This window comes from Astyanax mexicanus, chromosome 1 (genome assembly GCF_023375975.1).
Source record: "Astyanax mexicanus isolate ESR-SI-001 chromosome 1, AstMex3_surface, whole genome shotgun sequence".
Taxonomy (NCBI): domain Eukaryota; kingdom Metazoa; phylum Chordata; class Actinopteri; order Characiformes; family Acestrorhamphidae; genus Astyanax; species Astyanax mexicanus.
In genome coordinates this window covers 114,094,700-114,111,298 of record NC_064408.1, presented here as the reverse complement: position 1 = coordinate 114,111,298, position 16,599 = coordinate 114,094,700, and the positions used below count along the sequence as shown (strand labels likewise).

The 16,599-nt window shown below is 33.8% G+C and overlaps 1 protein-coding gene across 1 annotated transcript; it reads right to left on the bottom strand.

Annotated features, from left to right (window-relative positions):
- Window positions 1-589: 589 nt before the first annotated feature.
- Window positions 590-16,562, bottom strand: cd22 (cd22 molecule). Its single transcript, XM_049467532.1, has 8 exons — window positions 16,279-16,562; window positions 12,922-13,275; window positions 10,765-11,031; window positions 8,723-8,992; window positions 8,123-8,213; window positions 5,530-5,629; window positions 3,176-3,297; window positions 590-2,261 (listed from the first exon to the last, which is right to left on the bottom strand). Exons 1-8 carry the CDS (start codon window positions 16,337-16,339, stop codon window positions 2,168-2,170), a joined length of 1,359 nt encoding a protein of 452 aa, XP_049323489.1. The 5' UTR covers window positions 16,340-16,562; the 3' UTR covers window positions 590-2,167.
- Between the last annotated feature and the right edge of the window lie 37 nt (window positions 16,563-16,599).

Below are 16,599 nucleotides of genomic sequence, written 5' to 3'. Positions count from 1 at the left end.
GATTAGCACTCAGTATTTAATAGAGGGGTTAATTTTTTGTTACACTCCTTTTCTGTGATATATGCTGTACATACTGCATGTAGCTCTTAGCTACAACTAGGCTTGTGAACTTCAGCATACTGTAATGCGGAAGCAGTCACTATGGGAGTATATCATTTCACATGAATGAACAGACAATGCATTATTAATGATAATTTATTGTAAATTGATTATATGCTTATGGCATTAACAGCAGCAAATCTTGAATGTTTTATTGCAGTCCTTTGTTTTGTTTGATTTACATGTATTGTCTTGCTTTGTTTGTTGAAATGCTTGATTTTATTATTACTGTTATTATTATTATTTCTAATGGCATTATTATGATTATTGGTATAATGATTGTCAGCTGATTAATGTTAGCCTTACGTACAAGCGGATGTACAAACGTAATTGTAGAATTCAGGCTTCAGATTGCACTGTATATTTTTGTACATACAATTTTTGCCATTCTTTTTTACATTGTGTAAAATATATTTTACAAAAAAAAATGCAGTCTGTGTGTGATTTATAGATTTTATAAATACTGTACACAAACTCACTCACACTGCATGGACAGAAGTATTGGGACACCTGCTCATTCATTGTTTATTCCATAATCAGGGTTTTAAAAAAAATAAAATAAAAAGACTTTATCTTGTTCTGGTTGGAGTACTTCTCTCTACCACTCAAGGGAAGGTATTCTACTAAAAGTTAAACCATTACTGTGAGGATTTGATTGTTTAAGTGGGGTTTTTTTTATCCCCAACTCATTGACTCATCCCAAAAATTTTTGGATGAAGTCCCATGACTCCAGAGACTCGAATAGGTTTACATGTATATCTGCTGTTTATCTGCTCCAGAGAGTCCTATTTTTTTGGCTGTACTTCTCTACAGGAACTAGACAAGCTGTGTGTGTGCATTTGCAGATCTATGCCAGCCATTGGTGTAACTTAAAGGTCTCCTTACATAGTTTTTTCATTCATTTTAAAATGTCTAGTATGAATGAATGCTATGTAAGCTGTTGTTTGTAAAAAAAAAAAAAAAAAAAAGTGCTCCGGTGATCTGTTATAACGCTGTTTTAGTCCAGTGGAGGAGTGTGTTAATACATGTAAACATATAGTCTCTGGTTGTATGCGCTTTTCCTGGTCAACTCGTTTTTCTGAATACTTTCTTTTACAAGCTACGACAGACAATGAAGGCTGAGAAACAGTTTTATATGCAGCACCATATACTCAGAACCTCAGAGAGATCTACAGTATTTCACAAAGAACAAGAAAAAGTGGATTTTAGCAAAAGGACAACTTTAAAGGAGATGAATGCATTCAATATAGGGGGTGTTCAGAAATATTTGCACATGTAATGCTGGAACATATAAAATTTATTTAAATTATCTATAAACTATGTATGGTATCTATGTTACTAAAGCAAGAGTGTATAATATACTATAGCATGGAACTGATCTATATGCTAAGCTCCACCCCCTTGGTCACATGTGGCACTTTTCCACTGCATGGTACCAATATTACTCTACGCTTTGGTACCTGGTAGTTGGTTTGTTTTCCATTACCACACCACTCACTGAATTCTTTCTTTTATCAGACACCAATTCAACTTACGAAATATAGAACATACAGTTGCAAGGAAAAGTGTATGAACGATTTGGGATTACTTGCGTTTCTGCATAAATTGGTTACTAAATGTGTTCTGATCTTCATCTAAGTCACAACAATAGACAAACACAGTTTGATTAAACTAATACCACACACAAAAAGTATATGTTTGTATGGTTTTTGATCACAATATGTAGGGTGCAAAAAGTATGTGAAACTTTGGATTTAATAACTGGTTGACCCTCCTTTGGCACCAATAACCTCAACCAAACGGCAAATTTCAATTAGACCTTTGTTTTAGAGAATTTTGTTTTGTCTTCATTCAAAAAGGTAGTAAACTGGTCTTGCCCAAGAGGATATATTGGGTTGTGTTGTCAAGATGGCCATAGTGTGGACTGACTTACCTATAAAGACTTGGTTCTTGGCAGCATGCAGTGGAAAAGCATCATTAGCCATTATTTACAGGGGTGGTAGAGTCTTTGTACCAAAGCACTATCACAAATAAACAGTGTATAAACTTTAACTGAAAGCACAGAAAGTTATTTTGGTCCTTGTGTTGCTCTCTTATGTTCCCTGTGTGTTCTGACAGTGCTGTAGACCACAGAGATATCCTCTTCTCTATTCCAGCTGGATCTGCAAACAGAGCATTTAAAACATTATATTTATAAAACATTAAGTTAATATTGGTTGTAATATATTGCTGCTTTAATTTCTGCAAGATGGTCAAACATTATTTTGATGGTCTCCTATATATGCTCAAATTACTAACAAATGTGCCGATTTCAAACTGGGTTAATCTTAAGGTTACATTTAGGATTTAGAATAGGTTGAAGGTCAAATTAAGATTAGAATTAGAAATCAATTTTATAAAATCTGTTGCATTTAATAGAGATTTTGGTAGAAGTTAGATAACTATAATTTCTATGTCACATACAACCTCCTCCTTTGCCATACATTTTTTTATATTATTTCTTTTCACAATATGTGAATCTGGCAGTTGTGTCAGTCTCTAAATTGACGTGGAATAAGATCTTTTTACGTTCAGTTTAACTGAATGCACAGAAAGTTATTTTGGTCCTTGTGTTGCTCTCTTATGTGCTGTAGGGTTAATGTGCTCTAGGGTTAGCACCCGAACATCCCTTTCAGACAGCTTCCTCTTGGATCCACAGTTAATCCTGTTGGATGTGGTTGGTCCTTCTTGGTGGTATGCTGACATTACCCTGGATACCGTGGCTCTTGATACATCACAAAGACTTGCTGTCTTGGTCACAGATGCTCCAGCAAGACGTGCACCAACAGTTTGTCCTCTTTTGAACTCTGGTATGTCACCCATAATGTTGTGTGCATTGCAATATTTTGAGCAGAACTGTGCTCTTACTCTGCTAACTGAACCTTCACACTCTGCTCTTACTGGTGCAATGTGCAATTAATGAAGATTGGACACCAGGCTGCTCCAATTTAGCCATGAAACCTCCCACACTAAAATGACAGGTGTTTTAGTTTCATTGTCCAACCCCTGTATGTTATGATCAGTCCTTTAGAGATACCTGTCTGAAGAAGCTGGTGGGAACTGGAGCTCTGCGTAAGTCAGCTGAGGATCCTCAGGGTCAGACTGGCATTGGAAGGCGAGGTTATCATAACACTCTTCTGAGGCAGTGGCTGCAGACGTCTGATTGGAACATATACATATGATTGGAGATGGATTGAAGTAACTAACATTAATAACAATACTATTTTTTTTAAATCTCTAGTCATTATGTGGACATTTCATGAAAATGACAAATACAATGCTTCAAAAATAAATACAAAGGGTAGAGATAGTTTTAATAAGTTGAAATAAGCATGCCAGAGCAGGGAAAATACTAATATAATACTAATGATACTGATAGTTAGATAAAGCCATGCAAACTCTCTCTCTCTCTCTCTCTCTCTCTCTCTGATTGTTTTAGTGTTCAGTATTATACCAGTTAGTCCCATCTTAATTCAAAGTACACCTTAAATATAATTCTAGGGCTTCTGAAAGTCTGAGATATGTTTCTGACTGGAAATATGGAGAAAAGTATTGGGACACCTGTCTGCTCAGTATTTCTACTGAAATCAAGGCTATGGATATAGTTTATCTTGCTTTTGTTGGAGTAACTGTCTCTACTGTTCAGAGAAAGCCATCTACTAGATTTAGAGCACTGCTGTATAGATTTAATTGTACTCAACGACAAGCTCCTTTGTAAAGTCAGGATGTTGGATGATCACCACCCCATCTCATTATTTCCAACTCCCCAACTCATCCCAGAAACAAGGGATGGAGCTCCGTCATTCCAGAGAACACAGTTCCACTGCTCTACAGCGTATCTCCACAGAATGCAACTTAACAGAGTGCAACTGAAAGCATTTATTAAAAGAGCTGTCCACAAACATTTGGACAAATTAAGTACGGTTTTAAATTATGCTCTAGCTATATCTTTTGCAAGAAGAATTACAATTGTAAAAATAATTGCAATTCAAATGACTCATGGTTTAAATATGATGAAAAAAAGGCACTGAAAATAAAAGAACTATAAGCAAAAATGATTTTGTAATAAAGATGTCTTGTATGTTTTGTATGTATTTGAGACCAAGTTTAAATTAAAGTGCAACAAAGATGTCAATTTGCGTAAAAATTACAGAATTTATTGCAGCAGCCCTAAACACAGACCAATAAGCGTTAAGGAATAATAGAGAATGGTAGTGGTGCCATCTACAGGCCAGAGTGGGCAATGTGAAGAAATTTACTTGAGGTTTTATTTTTTTGCAAATTAATTATCTTGAGACAATTATTTGAAAAGATGGCATTTCACTAACACTGGCTTCTGCTGACACTAAATTAAGAGACCACTTTAGTTTCTCTGATTTTGCTATTTATAGGTATATGTTTAAATAAAATGTATGGAGCCAGAGATCTGACAACCAGAGGATCCAGGAATTCAAACATAGCACAATCCGTCAAAATCTTAAAAATATAAAAACCTTTATACCTTTATAAAAACCATTATAACCTAAAATAAATGTCTAGGATAGTATGGGTCAAACATATTAATAATTCTAACAATAAAAATAGGTCATAATTACTTTAAATTAATAAAAAAAAAACAGAGTGCATTTTGCTATATACATATTTTGAAAAAATAAGAGACCACTTCAGTTTCTGTATTAGATTCTCTGATTTAACTATTTATAGGTATATGTTTGAATAAAATGAACATTGTTGTTTTATTCTATAAACTACAGACAACATTTCTCCCAAATTCTAAATAAAATATTGTCATTTAGAGCATTTATTTGCAGAAAAAGAGAAATGGCTGAAACAACAAAAAGATGCAGAGCTTTCAGACCTCAAATAATGCAAAGAAAACAAGTTCATATTCATAAAGTTGAGAAATCAATATATGGTGGAATAACCCTGGTTTTTAACCACAGTTTTCATGCATATTGGCATGTTCTTCTCCACCAGTTTTACCTTCTGCTTTTGGATAACTTTATGCCACTCCTGGTGCAAAAATTCAACCAGGTCAGCTTGGTTTGTGATCATCCATCTTCCTCTTGATTATATTCCAGAGGTTTTCAATTTGGTAAAATCATTTTTTTTATTAATAGTAATATATTTTGGAAAATAATTACAGACTGTTGTATGTGATACGTTATTATCCTCCTTTTACCCTGCTGGAGTTTTTAATCACCTCAGTGTGGAGGTGGATATAATGTTATGCTTGATTGGTGTGTAGAAACAGGTGTTTGCTTTGTACTTTGCAAAGTATTGCCAACTTGTACTTTTCTGGCTATTTGACCCTTCTTGTCTATTGGTTTATGTGAAAGCTTCTGTCTGAAACAAAGACTGATAAGTGAAGGTTGAAGATGATATTATTACTTGTAAGTTAGGCAGGGATCCTCTTGACTCCGGTTCTGGAGTAAATTCTTCTTTTGGGAGCTTCTTCGTAGACTCACTGGTGGATGAAGACTGTTTTTTCCTGAAAACAGACAGAGTAAGATACAGGGAGTGTTTCACAAGTTCACAAGAGTGTTTCTTAAGTTAGATTGTCAGTTAATTTGTCAGTGGTGTAACTGTCAGTGTACAGCAGTGGTTTCCTGCAGAAACTGAAACATTTCAGGCTTTAGTATCCTGCTAAAAACAATGCAGCTTAAGACCAACATGTGCTGGTAGTTGGTTTCAGATGGTCTAAGCTGGTGTTCAATGGTCAGTGTAGATAAAAAAAAGCTGGTAATCTGGTTGAAAATATACTACATACTGCTAAACTAGCTGTTAAACCAGTTCTTAAACAAACAAAGTGTACAATACATTTGCATTTGGTCGTGCTTGTTCATGCTGGTCAGGCAGTGTGGTTTGATGGTTATGCTGGTCAACCAGCTGCCCAGCTAACACTTCTTGGTTAGTAGGCTTTCTAAATGTTGCATTTAACGCTCTTAGAACGTTAAATTCTGTCAAGGTTTCTAAACATTCTCATATTTGTATCATTTTTAAACATTTAAGTAACATCACTTTAACATTACCTCAATAATTAAATAGTTATTATATGTGTCAATAATGACATTTTTTTAGTTTTGGGAATGTTACTTTTAATATAATGCATAATGTTAATAATTATCTAGCTTGGAACGTTATGAGAGAAACATTCTAATAATGTTGAGATGCAAACCATTGTTATAGAATTATAATAGAATGTTCAATTTTGTCATTTTTTCTGAACATTCTTACATTTTTAAACTTTAACTTGTGTCAATGTTTTAATTTTAAGTTTTTGTGATGTTACTTTTAACGTTTCCATGATGTTAATATATTAATCTAGCTGGGAAAGTTATGTGAGCAGTGGTCTAATAATGTTGTGATGCAAACCATTATTACATGTTGCACACTGCTCTTGAAACATTATTTCTGTAACATTACAGATTAACCTTCCTAAAACCTTTTCAAAACATTGCTAAACATTCTTATAACGTTCTCTGTTAGCTGGAATAGTGCTGGTTATGCTAGTCAATAAGGTCGGCACAAAATATTGAAACTGAAAAGTATTGTGTTGTTTTTGTTTGTGATACAATATCGATACATGGGGTTAAATATCAATAATTATATTAAAACATAGGTGCTCTAAACTCGATGACTTGCCATTTATTGCTTCGTTATACAACAGTTGGTTCCGACCCTACAATCTGATTGGTTGAGAAGTATTCTAACCGTGCTGATATTTATGATAATAGCACGGCCTTCTGCGCTCAGCGCTCAGCCAATGCACAGTCACCCACAGCCCGCAGCGCTGGCTCGACAATCCTTTAGTCACCTTGGCCGCCGGCTGATAGTCGAAAAGGTAAGAAGCTAGGCTAAGCTAAGCTAATGCTAAGCTAAAGCAAGCTATGCTAACCTAACCACTACAGTCTAGCTGGCTAGCTAACTAACACCACCCAGCAAACAGGAAGAAATGCTCACAAACACACAGCTTTCACCTGAAGACGACTCCATGGAGCAGGAAAGGAGAGTTTCAGCGATATTTTACGGTCCTAACTTTTACCATCTTTGCTCATTCCCAATTAAGATTTTAAGCTAACGTTTGTGGTGTTACTCTGTAGAAACCGTACCCCGTTTTGCAGTAACACTTCTGTTACAGTTGTTGTGGAAATACAATTTGGCAGAAGACACAGTCCGTATTAAAGCATATTCATTCTGAATTTCTTGAGGTTCTTTGATGTATTTTCTTTTTTCATTTTGTAAAAAAAATAATATCATGAATAATATCATGGCTCTGTTGATCAAGACCAAATCACAGCCTTGATGTTATTCGCAATAACACATGACCTCCAGTGTTCTATTGCTTAGTTACGGCACACGCTGGCGCAAGTCAAATAAATAAGCACTTATAAATAAGCAGATAAACACTTATAAATATTAGGAATGAACAACTATTAGTAACGATATGTTGCCATTCTTCTGTATTATTTATGTGTATGATATGATTAAATAAGATTGCTATATAAGATTTAAAAAGGGTAGTCGCAATACGCAATAGCTTCAGACAACACCTTTTATGTTATTACCTGAGAGGTTTTGAATACTAATTATTAATATTATTATTTATAGTAATTTACTTTTTCTTTTTTCTTCTTTTTTGTGTGAAAGCATTTGTGCATTTAATATTTTCCAATCCTGTATTATTGTCAGTTTGCACAAAAGTGTGTAACTTTTACAAACTGAAAAAAAATGAACTGAACCAAACTGAATTGAATAGGGAAACCTGTGATGAAGAATACTGGCTGTCAAATTCTGTGAAACTGACACCAATAAATCCATATCCATATTCTTGGTATTTGCCTATTCAGGAGTATTTTATCCTCTTTAATAACACAGATACTGTGAAATATCATATAGAATTGTCTTGCAATTTCCCCCAGAATCCTGAGTAAAATGCAGTTTTTTTTGTTTTCAGCAGGGTAATGCAGTTAAAGCCACGTACCTCTTTATGAAGAACAACAGGACAACTGCTACAATGACTCCAAATAATACAGCGCCCAAAACAGCCGGCAGAAACGACAAGTATTCAGGATCTGCAGAATTAAAAAGAGAAGATATAATATGATATAATATGAAATATTAATAATAGTCAGTTCTTTAGCCAAAAAACACAGCTGCTAATATTTACATGTTTAATTATTGTTTTTACCTTGTACTAGGTCTGTCACGGTAATTTTTTTTGTGGACGATATATCATCTCAGAAATTATTGCGGTAAACGATATAATTGTCATTTTAAAACAGTTTCAATTTCAATGACAAAATAATAATAGAATAGAATAACAAAGCAATTATACTCTTTTAAATACAACAACATTTTAAATAATCATAGTTCGGAAAATATATATATATTTTTCTGTACCTACTGCAGTCCATACCATACCATCCATACCATATCCATGACTGGATAAAATACTGTTCACTGTTATATATGTGAACAAACATTCAAATGAACATAATAGACGATATCACGATTATCAAATATTATTGAGGTCATATTCATTTATGGTACGATAAGTCGATAATGTAATTATTATTTTTACCTTCTACTCTAACAGATATCACTGTAGAGTTTTGCGATCCCACAGCGTTTTCAGCCAAACAAATGTACTGTCCACTATCTCGAGGACTGACAACTGGGATGGTGTGATTATAACCCCATCCAATCCGGAGCAAATCTGTTTCGTTCACTTTATACATAGTGTATATTTCCACCTGTGGGTTAGCATAGCCATGGCAGATCAGAGTCAAGGACCTCCCACTCTGTATGGTGCTCGTTGGATGAACAGCAAGAGTAACGTTCTTCGGTCCATCTAAGGAAATAAAAATGACCATATTTTAGTATGAATGAACTAGAGAATAAAGGTGAGGTTCATAGAATTAGGAAAAACATATATGTATAAAATAGGACTGCAACAATTGTCATGATAATTATGTTATGGATTAATCAGATGATTTTGCTGCCCTCAAAACTGCTCACTGTGATCACTTGAGTGTATTTAAGTGGAGATGTTACTTTTAGCTTTTTTACTTTTAGACATGCTATTCACACAAACTCCACACACACACAAACACAGAGAGTACAGTTCTACTGCTGCTGTAGTCTTTCACACTGTTTCATAAAGCGATTCAGGCACATCTGTAGCTTCTGTTCCAATGAGAGACAAACAGAAACTGTTTTCGCTTTCCTGTGTAAAACCCAGGAAAAAGGCTGTCCTTCGTTCACACCATGTCTCTGAGGAGATCTTATTAATGTGATTGAGCTTTATTTAAAAACAGTGTTTTTTATTTTATTCATATGTAATATAATTTTAATTACAATTTCTACATTTTTCAAACTATGAAAAGTTACTTTTTAAAATGGTGTACTAAAAGATAAAGGTATAATCTTTTATTAATCCAACAATGGGGAAATTTACATAAAAGTAGTAGTATAAAATTATTTAAACATTTCAACAAAATCATAATAAATAGGGGAAAGAAAGCACAGTGGGAGAGGGGTAATACGCTCACTCAGACTTTTACACTTAACTTGATTTGTGTCTCCAAAAGTGCCCAAACACAACAGAACATTCCATATTTAAACATCTGGGCATTTAAAGGACGTTTATTTAATTCAAGGTTTAGCTCTTTCTTTTATTTTAAAGTGATGGAAAGCATGACTAATTGACTACTTGAAAAAAACGAATCATTACTAACGCTTCTTAATGAATTAATGAAATGCTTAATGCAATGTTATAATATCTGGTAGAAAAGTCTTCTCTGGAGAGTAGAGGCAGTTACTCAAATAAAAATATGATAAACTCTTAGATTTTTTTTTTAGAAGAACAATAAAACAGCAGGTGTCACAACACTTTGTGCATATACTGTATCCTGTTTTCTAAGAGTCTATAATAAAAAATGGGGTAGAGACAGGATTCTATTCATTTATTTTATTTTTTCCCCAATTTAGCCCCCATTACAGGTGCTGCCTCAACACAAGGAGGGTAAAGACTAGCACATGCCTCCTCCGATACATGTGAAATCAGAGTCCGCCTCTTTTTTAACTGCTGCTGATGCAGCATTGCTGAGTAGCATCACAGCGTGCTTGGAGGAAAATGCAGCGACTCGGTTTCAATACATCAGCTCACAGACGCAGCCTTGTGCTGATTGACATCACCCTTTGGAGTGATGAGAGAAAAGAGTGCCATCTACCCACCCAGAGAGAGCAAGACCAATTGTGCTCTCTCAGGGCTCTGGCAGCTGTGGGCAAGCTGCATGACTGGGATTAGAACCAGCGATCTCCTAATCGTAGTGGCAGCACTTAGTGACAGTTAAAGACAGTTACCGGAAACATACCAAGTTCCCCTAAAGTATATGGTAGGTGCTTCTGATAAAATGACCATTTACTGCAGATACATTGTTAAATTACCTAAAGCTGTTGCCAGCTAAACCACAGAAATAATTAAATACAAAAAAAAGTGAATAATATAATATATTATTTTCATCGTCACCAAAACCTCAGTTTAATTGTCAACTACTGATTTTATTAATGACACTAATATATTAAAAAATGAGAAACACAGAATAGACTGTAAGCTCGTACATCTCACGTTAAGCAGAATCTCAGGTGCTGTCGAGGTGTCGCTGTAGTTCAGGCCGCAGGTGTAGTTGCCGAAGTCACTAAGCGACACTGAGACCAAACTGAGGGTCTTTGATTTGACTTGGGAAATTGGGACCCTGTTCTTATACCAGGTGACATGGACCCCTGGTGGGGTGCAGTTTTGAGCAGCACAGGTCAGATTCACTGCGTCCCCTTCTTGGATGAAGCCGCCTTCCCTGCTGGAATTCACAGATACTCTAAAGGGTAGAACTGAAAAAAGGATGTTATAACGAGGAATTGTCCAAGTGTTTATTAAAGACAGCAAATATAGCACCATTAAATTGAATCAATATTAATTTGTCCCTCTCTGCTGCATTAAAACAGCGTCCATCTCCTGCCTCAGAACTGATTTATCCAATCACAATGTATTAACATTGATTCAACATTAATCCATCATTGGTTCAACATTACGTAGGCCTGTTACATTAATTACATTGTAGACATAATGAACAATATATGAACATGAACATATGAACATCTCAATAATTTTGTTAATGATCTCAATATTACCTACTAAGCAAGAACAAGTAAAAACAGTGTTTTTATTTAATATATTGTATGTTTTTTATATATATATATTTAAACATTTATTAGTCAAAAAATTAATTGCTCTATACAAGTAATGTGTAAATGCATAATAATGAATTTGTGCTACCTGTCAACCCTGATGCTGTCAGTCTGCCTATTCAGGACAATTGTTCTCCCAAAGACTCCATTTCCCAGCATTCTCAGCCCATAAACTACAATGACTGAGCTGAACACATGACACTGCAGTTCAGCCTCCTCCATCTTCTGATTACAGATTGCTCACACCTGTTTTCACTTGTATATATAGTCCTCTGTTCTCTTGGTTCTCTGCAGTGATTATCTACTTTTCTAGCTCTGTTACGACACGTTTCCTTGTTTTCTAACCTTCTTGTTAGTGACCCTTTTCTGTTCTTAGTTTTTCTCTAGACTAGTCCTCTAGTTTTGTTGTGGATCTTTTGTTACTGACGTTGCTTTCCTCTTTGACTTCTCTCTCCCCATTTATCCTGCTTTTTCTCCCATGTACCGACTCTGATTTAGCTCTCTATGTTCTGGTATGTTGCTATTTATTGCTGCACTTTTGTTAACTTGCTGTACTGTGTACATTAATCCCTTTGGGATTTGTGTTTACAATAAATCTGTGTTTTCAAATCAGCGCAGAATTTTAACACTAAATCAAATCAATATTAAATATTAATTTATTAATATTAAATTAAACCAAATAGGCAATATTAAATAAAGCTTGTTTAAAGATTTTCTATTGTCAATATTAAAATTAAAAGAACCAAAAATGAATGAAAAATTAACTTTTTATTTCAACTTTCTTTGCTATCAGTGAATTTTTCTGTATAACTGAAAAACTGCATCTGAAAAACTTCAGATCGAAACAAAATTTAGTTTACAAACTTTACTTTTTTAAAGTTTGTTGTTGTTTCATAGCTGTAACAGTGTAATTAAGATATTTAAACGGGTCTTACTGTATATTACAATAGAATAAAATGCTAATAATAAAAAAAAATAATAAAGAATATATATGCAGCTCTGGAAAAAAAGAGACCACTTAAAAATTATGAGTTTCTTTGATTTTAGCTAATTGAAAATCTCTGGAATATAATCAAGAGGAAGATGGATGATCACAAGCCATCAAACCAAACTAAACTGCTTGACTTTTTGCACCATGAGTGGCATAAAGTTATCCAAAAGCAGTGTGTAAAACTGGTGGAGGAGAACATGCCAACTGTGATTAAAAACTGTGATTAAAAACCAGGGTTATTCCACCAAATATGGATTTCTGAGCTTTTAAAACTTTATGAATATGAACTTGTTTTCCTTGCATTATTTGAGGTCTAAAAGCTCAATATATATTTTTTTTCATCCACAGTTCAGTGGGGAAGGTTGGTCATGTGGCAGCTGTGTTGGGAATTAAACAGTAAATTTCCTGTTGAACTTCCAAGGAACTTTTTCACTGTAAATACGCACTGTGTGGCTTCATTTATTAAACCGCAGTTTGGCTTGTGTGTGCACAGTGTAGTGTAACTTTTATGTAGCAACAGAGTGAAAACATGCTGTGTTTACCTGCTACATTTAAAGATGTTCCTCCTGCTCCTGACCACGCTGCAGAGAATGTGGTAAAGCGGAAGAAGTATGTCCCCACGTCGCTGCTGGAGACGTTGGTCAGACTCAGAGTGCAGTTCTTGTTCTCTCTGGTGATCTGAGCTCTGCCTCTGTATGAAGCGTGTATCTTGTCAGGCTGTGTGTGGAACACTATTATGGGTTGGCCTGGTTGAGGTCCTGGTTTGGACCATTGGAGGGTTTTCACTCTGAAGCCGGCTGGGTAGTCATATGTGCAGTTGAAGCTCACAGAAGAACTTTTAAACACACACAGCTCTCTGGAGTTGTACCAAACCGCCCATTCACCAGAGACCACAGCTGAAATTATATCATATCAGCATATAACATTTATTATTACATTTAGCTAGTCGATACCAGTTTATAATAAGGCTCTTTATAAAGAATTTATACATAATTTGTAAGCAAAGTTATTAATGGTTATTAATTAGGTTGTATATATTTAAACAATAATACATTAATAATCAGTTACACATCATTAACACATAAATAGAAAGAGCAAGAGTAAGCTGTCGTTTGCCAAATAGATATATGTCTCGACAGACAGACAGACAGACAGACAGACAGACAGAGATAGATAGATAGATAGATAGATAGATAGATAGATAGATAGATAGATAGATAGATAGGTAGGTAGGTAGGTAGGTAGGTAGGTAGGTAGGTAGGTAGGTAGGTAGGTAGGTAGGTAGGTAGGTAGATAGATAGATAGATAGATAGATAGATAGATAGATAGATAGATAGATAGATAGATAGATAGATAGATAGATCTGGGTAGTTAAATTAATACATTTATTAACAGAAATGTACATTTTTTGTTACCATATGTATAGAACCTTAACACCTTATAATAATACATTAATAATCAGTTACACATCATTAACACATAAATAGAAAGAGCAAGAGTAAGCTGTCGTTTGCCAAATAGATATATGTCTCGACAGACAGACAGACAGACAGACAGACAGACAGACAGAGATAGATAGATAGATAGATAGATAGATAGATAGATAGATAGATAGATAGATAGATAGATAGATAGACAGACAGACAGACAGACAGACAGACAGACAGAGAGATAGGTAGGTAGGTAGGTAGGTAGGTAGGTAGGTAGGTAGGTAGGTAGGTAGGTAGGTAGGTAGATAGATAGATAGATAGATAGATAGATAGATAGATAGATAGATAGATAGATAGATAGATAGATAGATAGATAGATAGATAGATAGATAGATCTGGGTAGTTAAATTAATACATTTATTAACAGAAATGTACAATTTTTGTTACCATATGTATAGAACCTTAACACCTTAACATAGACTCAAAACTGGTGCTGTAACACTAATATACTAAAATGTGATTTCAAAAAGGGACTTAAATATAATAGTTAGGGTAAATAGGTTAAGGATGGTGAAAAGGCCATTATCTTTAATTTTATGTTTTAACTTATATTTTATTTCCATTACTTACTTTTATAATGCTTTATAATCTTAGTTTTATGTTAGCTTTTATGAAGCTCCTTACTTTAGCTCACCTGGTTAAATACTTGATTTAAATTTTTTTTTTTTTTCAGTCCCTTTAAGTAATGCACAGCTGCATTAAAACTGAGGGTTACCTTCAATGTATTACAGAGTGACAATAAAGGTTGATTGATTGATTGATTGATTGATTGATTTATAAGGTAATCAGAATAGGTTCTAAATATATTTGTATATTACAAAGCCTTTGTCTGTAGTAAAGCAGCACTCTCTACTGCAGCATTTATGTCCACAATATACAAATCTATACAAATTACAAATAAAGCCAATAATGTGCAGTGAGTACTGTTTTCTACACCTTCAAAAGACTCTGGAACCTGGAGAAAACTGGTAAAGGAAGACGTCTGGCTGACCCACATGGAAACAGTGCCTTTAGCTCAGCTTAACATTGTACTAAGTCTCAGTTTTAGCAGAGAAGAGAAGCAGTAATGAAGTAATTGCTAAGATGAGAAAATAAAAAGCAGCTTGTCTGGACCAGACAGCAGTGCTACTGGAAAACTAAACAATAATGAGTTTTCTAAAAGATTTGACTGATAGGGAACATACATACAGAGGTTTTCTGTCAAACAGAACAATTATATTTGCCACCTCGTGTTACATATAGCATCACATAAGAACATACTTTAATACTTTAAAGCTTTTTGAGTCACATAAAGAGGATAAACCAGTGTTTATCATGCTGTAGAACTTTTTCAATGATAACATCTTAGCAATGACTTTATAACTGCTCTTCACCTATCAGACCCCTACTTCTTCTCTTCACTGCTGAAACTTAGACTTAGAATTAGACCAGGAATCTTCAGATCTTTGATCTCTGGTGAAGAAAAATACTTAAAACATATTTTGAAATGTCTAAGTATTTATATTTTTATATTTAGTATATCAGATTTATGTACTTATAAAATATATTTAAAGCACATTAATATTATGCTTTCATCAAATGTTTGAAAGTAAACTTTGATCATCCTTGATAAAAAGTACAATATAGTGTTTTTTTTAAAAGACTACTATTAAGTACACTTTTAGTTTAATGTAGTTTAATATACTACTAAAATACTTATTTCTAAATATTTTTCTACATTTTTAGCAAGGTGTGTTAAAAACTGTGTTACAGTAGCTCACTTAAAGTACAATTTATCATGTAACTTTTCAAAAATAAAAATTATAAAGCCAATTTGTATATAAAAATATATTTGTATACCCAAAGAATATACTAGAAGTGTGCTACTTACAAAAGACAGAAACAAGAAGCGTATGTGTGCCCTAATGTAAAGATATTTAACATCAGTTCTTAGTACATTTCTAATATACCTGGTGTAAATTAGTGATGCAGTTGTAATACTCATTAAATGTATTATAATTTTACTGTAAGCATATTTAAAATAGTTCTATTTTAGTTAGCAGAATTTAAGTAAGATTTTGTACTATTTTTATACAATTAAAGTTTAATAAGTACAAAAAAAAGTTGTTCTGTTTTAGCACTCTTTAAATATACTGAATAATAAAGTGGCTACAAGAACACTTTAGTGCACTATAGCATAACAATGCTTAGTATATTTTAATCTACTTTTTCTCACTTTTTATCTTTCACAAAATATTATTATATAAATGTAAAAATCTTATTTTAATAATATAAGCCATGGATATACAGGTTCAATAATAAAGAGGTTCCACAAAATATAAATTTACTTTGCTGTTAAATTTTAAATATTAACCAATACTTTTAAATATTATTGGAAATTACTGAAATATTAAAGTGACTAAAACTCACCTCTTATTGTAAACTGCACCAAAAACCATAATTCAAGCAGATGTCCCAATTTATTAGGCATTTTTACCTTTTTTTTATCCAATAGTATTTTTTTCAGAGTTCCTTCTTCAGCCCCATATGATGGACTTATCAAGCTGATTACATGAGAACATGCAGAGGTTTTCAAGCTCTTTCATCATGAAATTGATGAAATAGGAAATTATCACGCTAATTCAGGTTCCGGAGCAGTTTTTCTTTTTTAAACTAATAGTTAAAAATGTTTTAGTGTGGGAATGTCATTAAAGTAAACTAGTTTAATCAACGTACTTCATAGATTTTTCT

Coding starts and splice junctions, on each gene's coding strand:
- cd22 (XM_049467532.1), bottom strand. CDS start 16,339: ATGCCTAATAAATTGGGACATCTGCTTGAATTATGGTTTTTGGTGCAG. Junction 11,032..12,921: donor AACATCTTTAAATGTAGCAG/GTAAACACAGCA, acceptor TCCTTTTTTCAG/TTCTACCCTTTAGAGTATCT. Junction 3,298..5,529: donor GATCCCTGCCTAACTTACAA/GTAATAATATCA, acceptor TGTTCCAATCAG/ACGTCTGCAGCCACTGCCTC.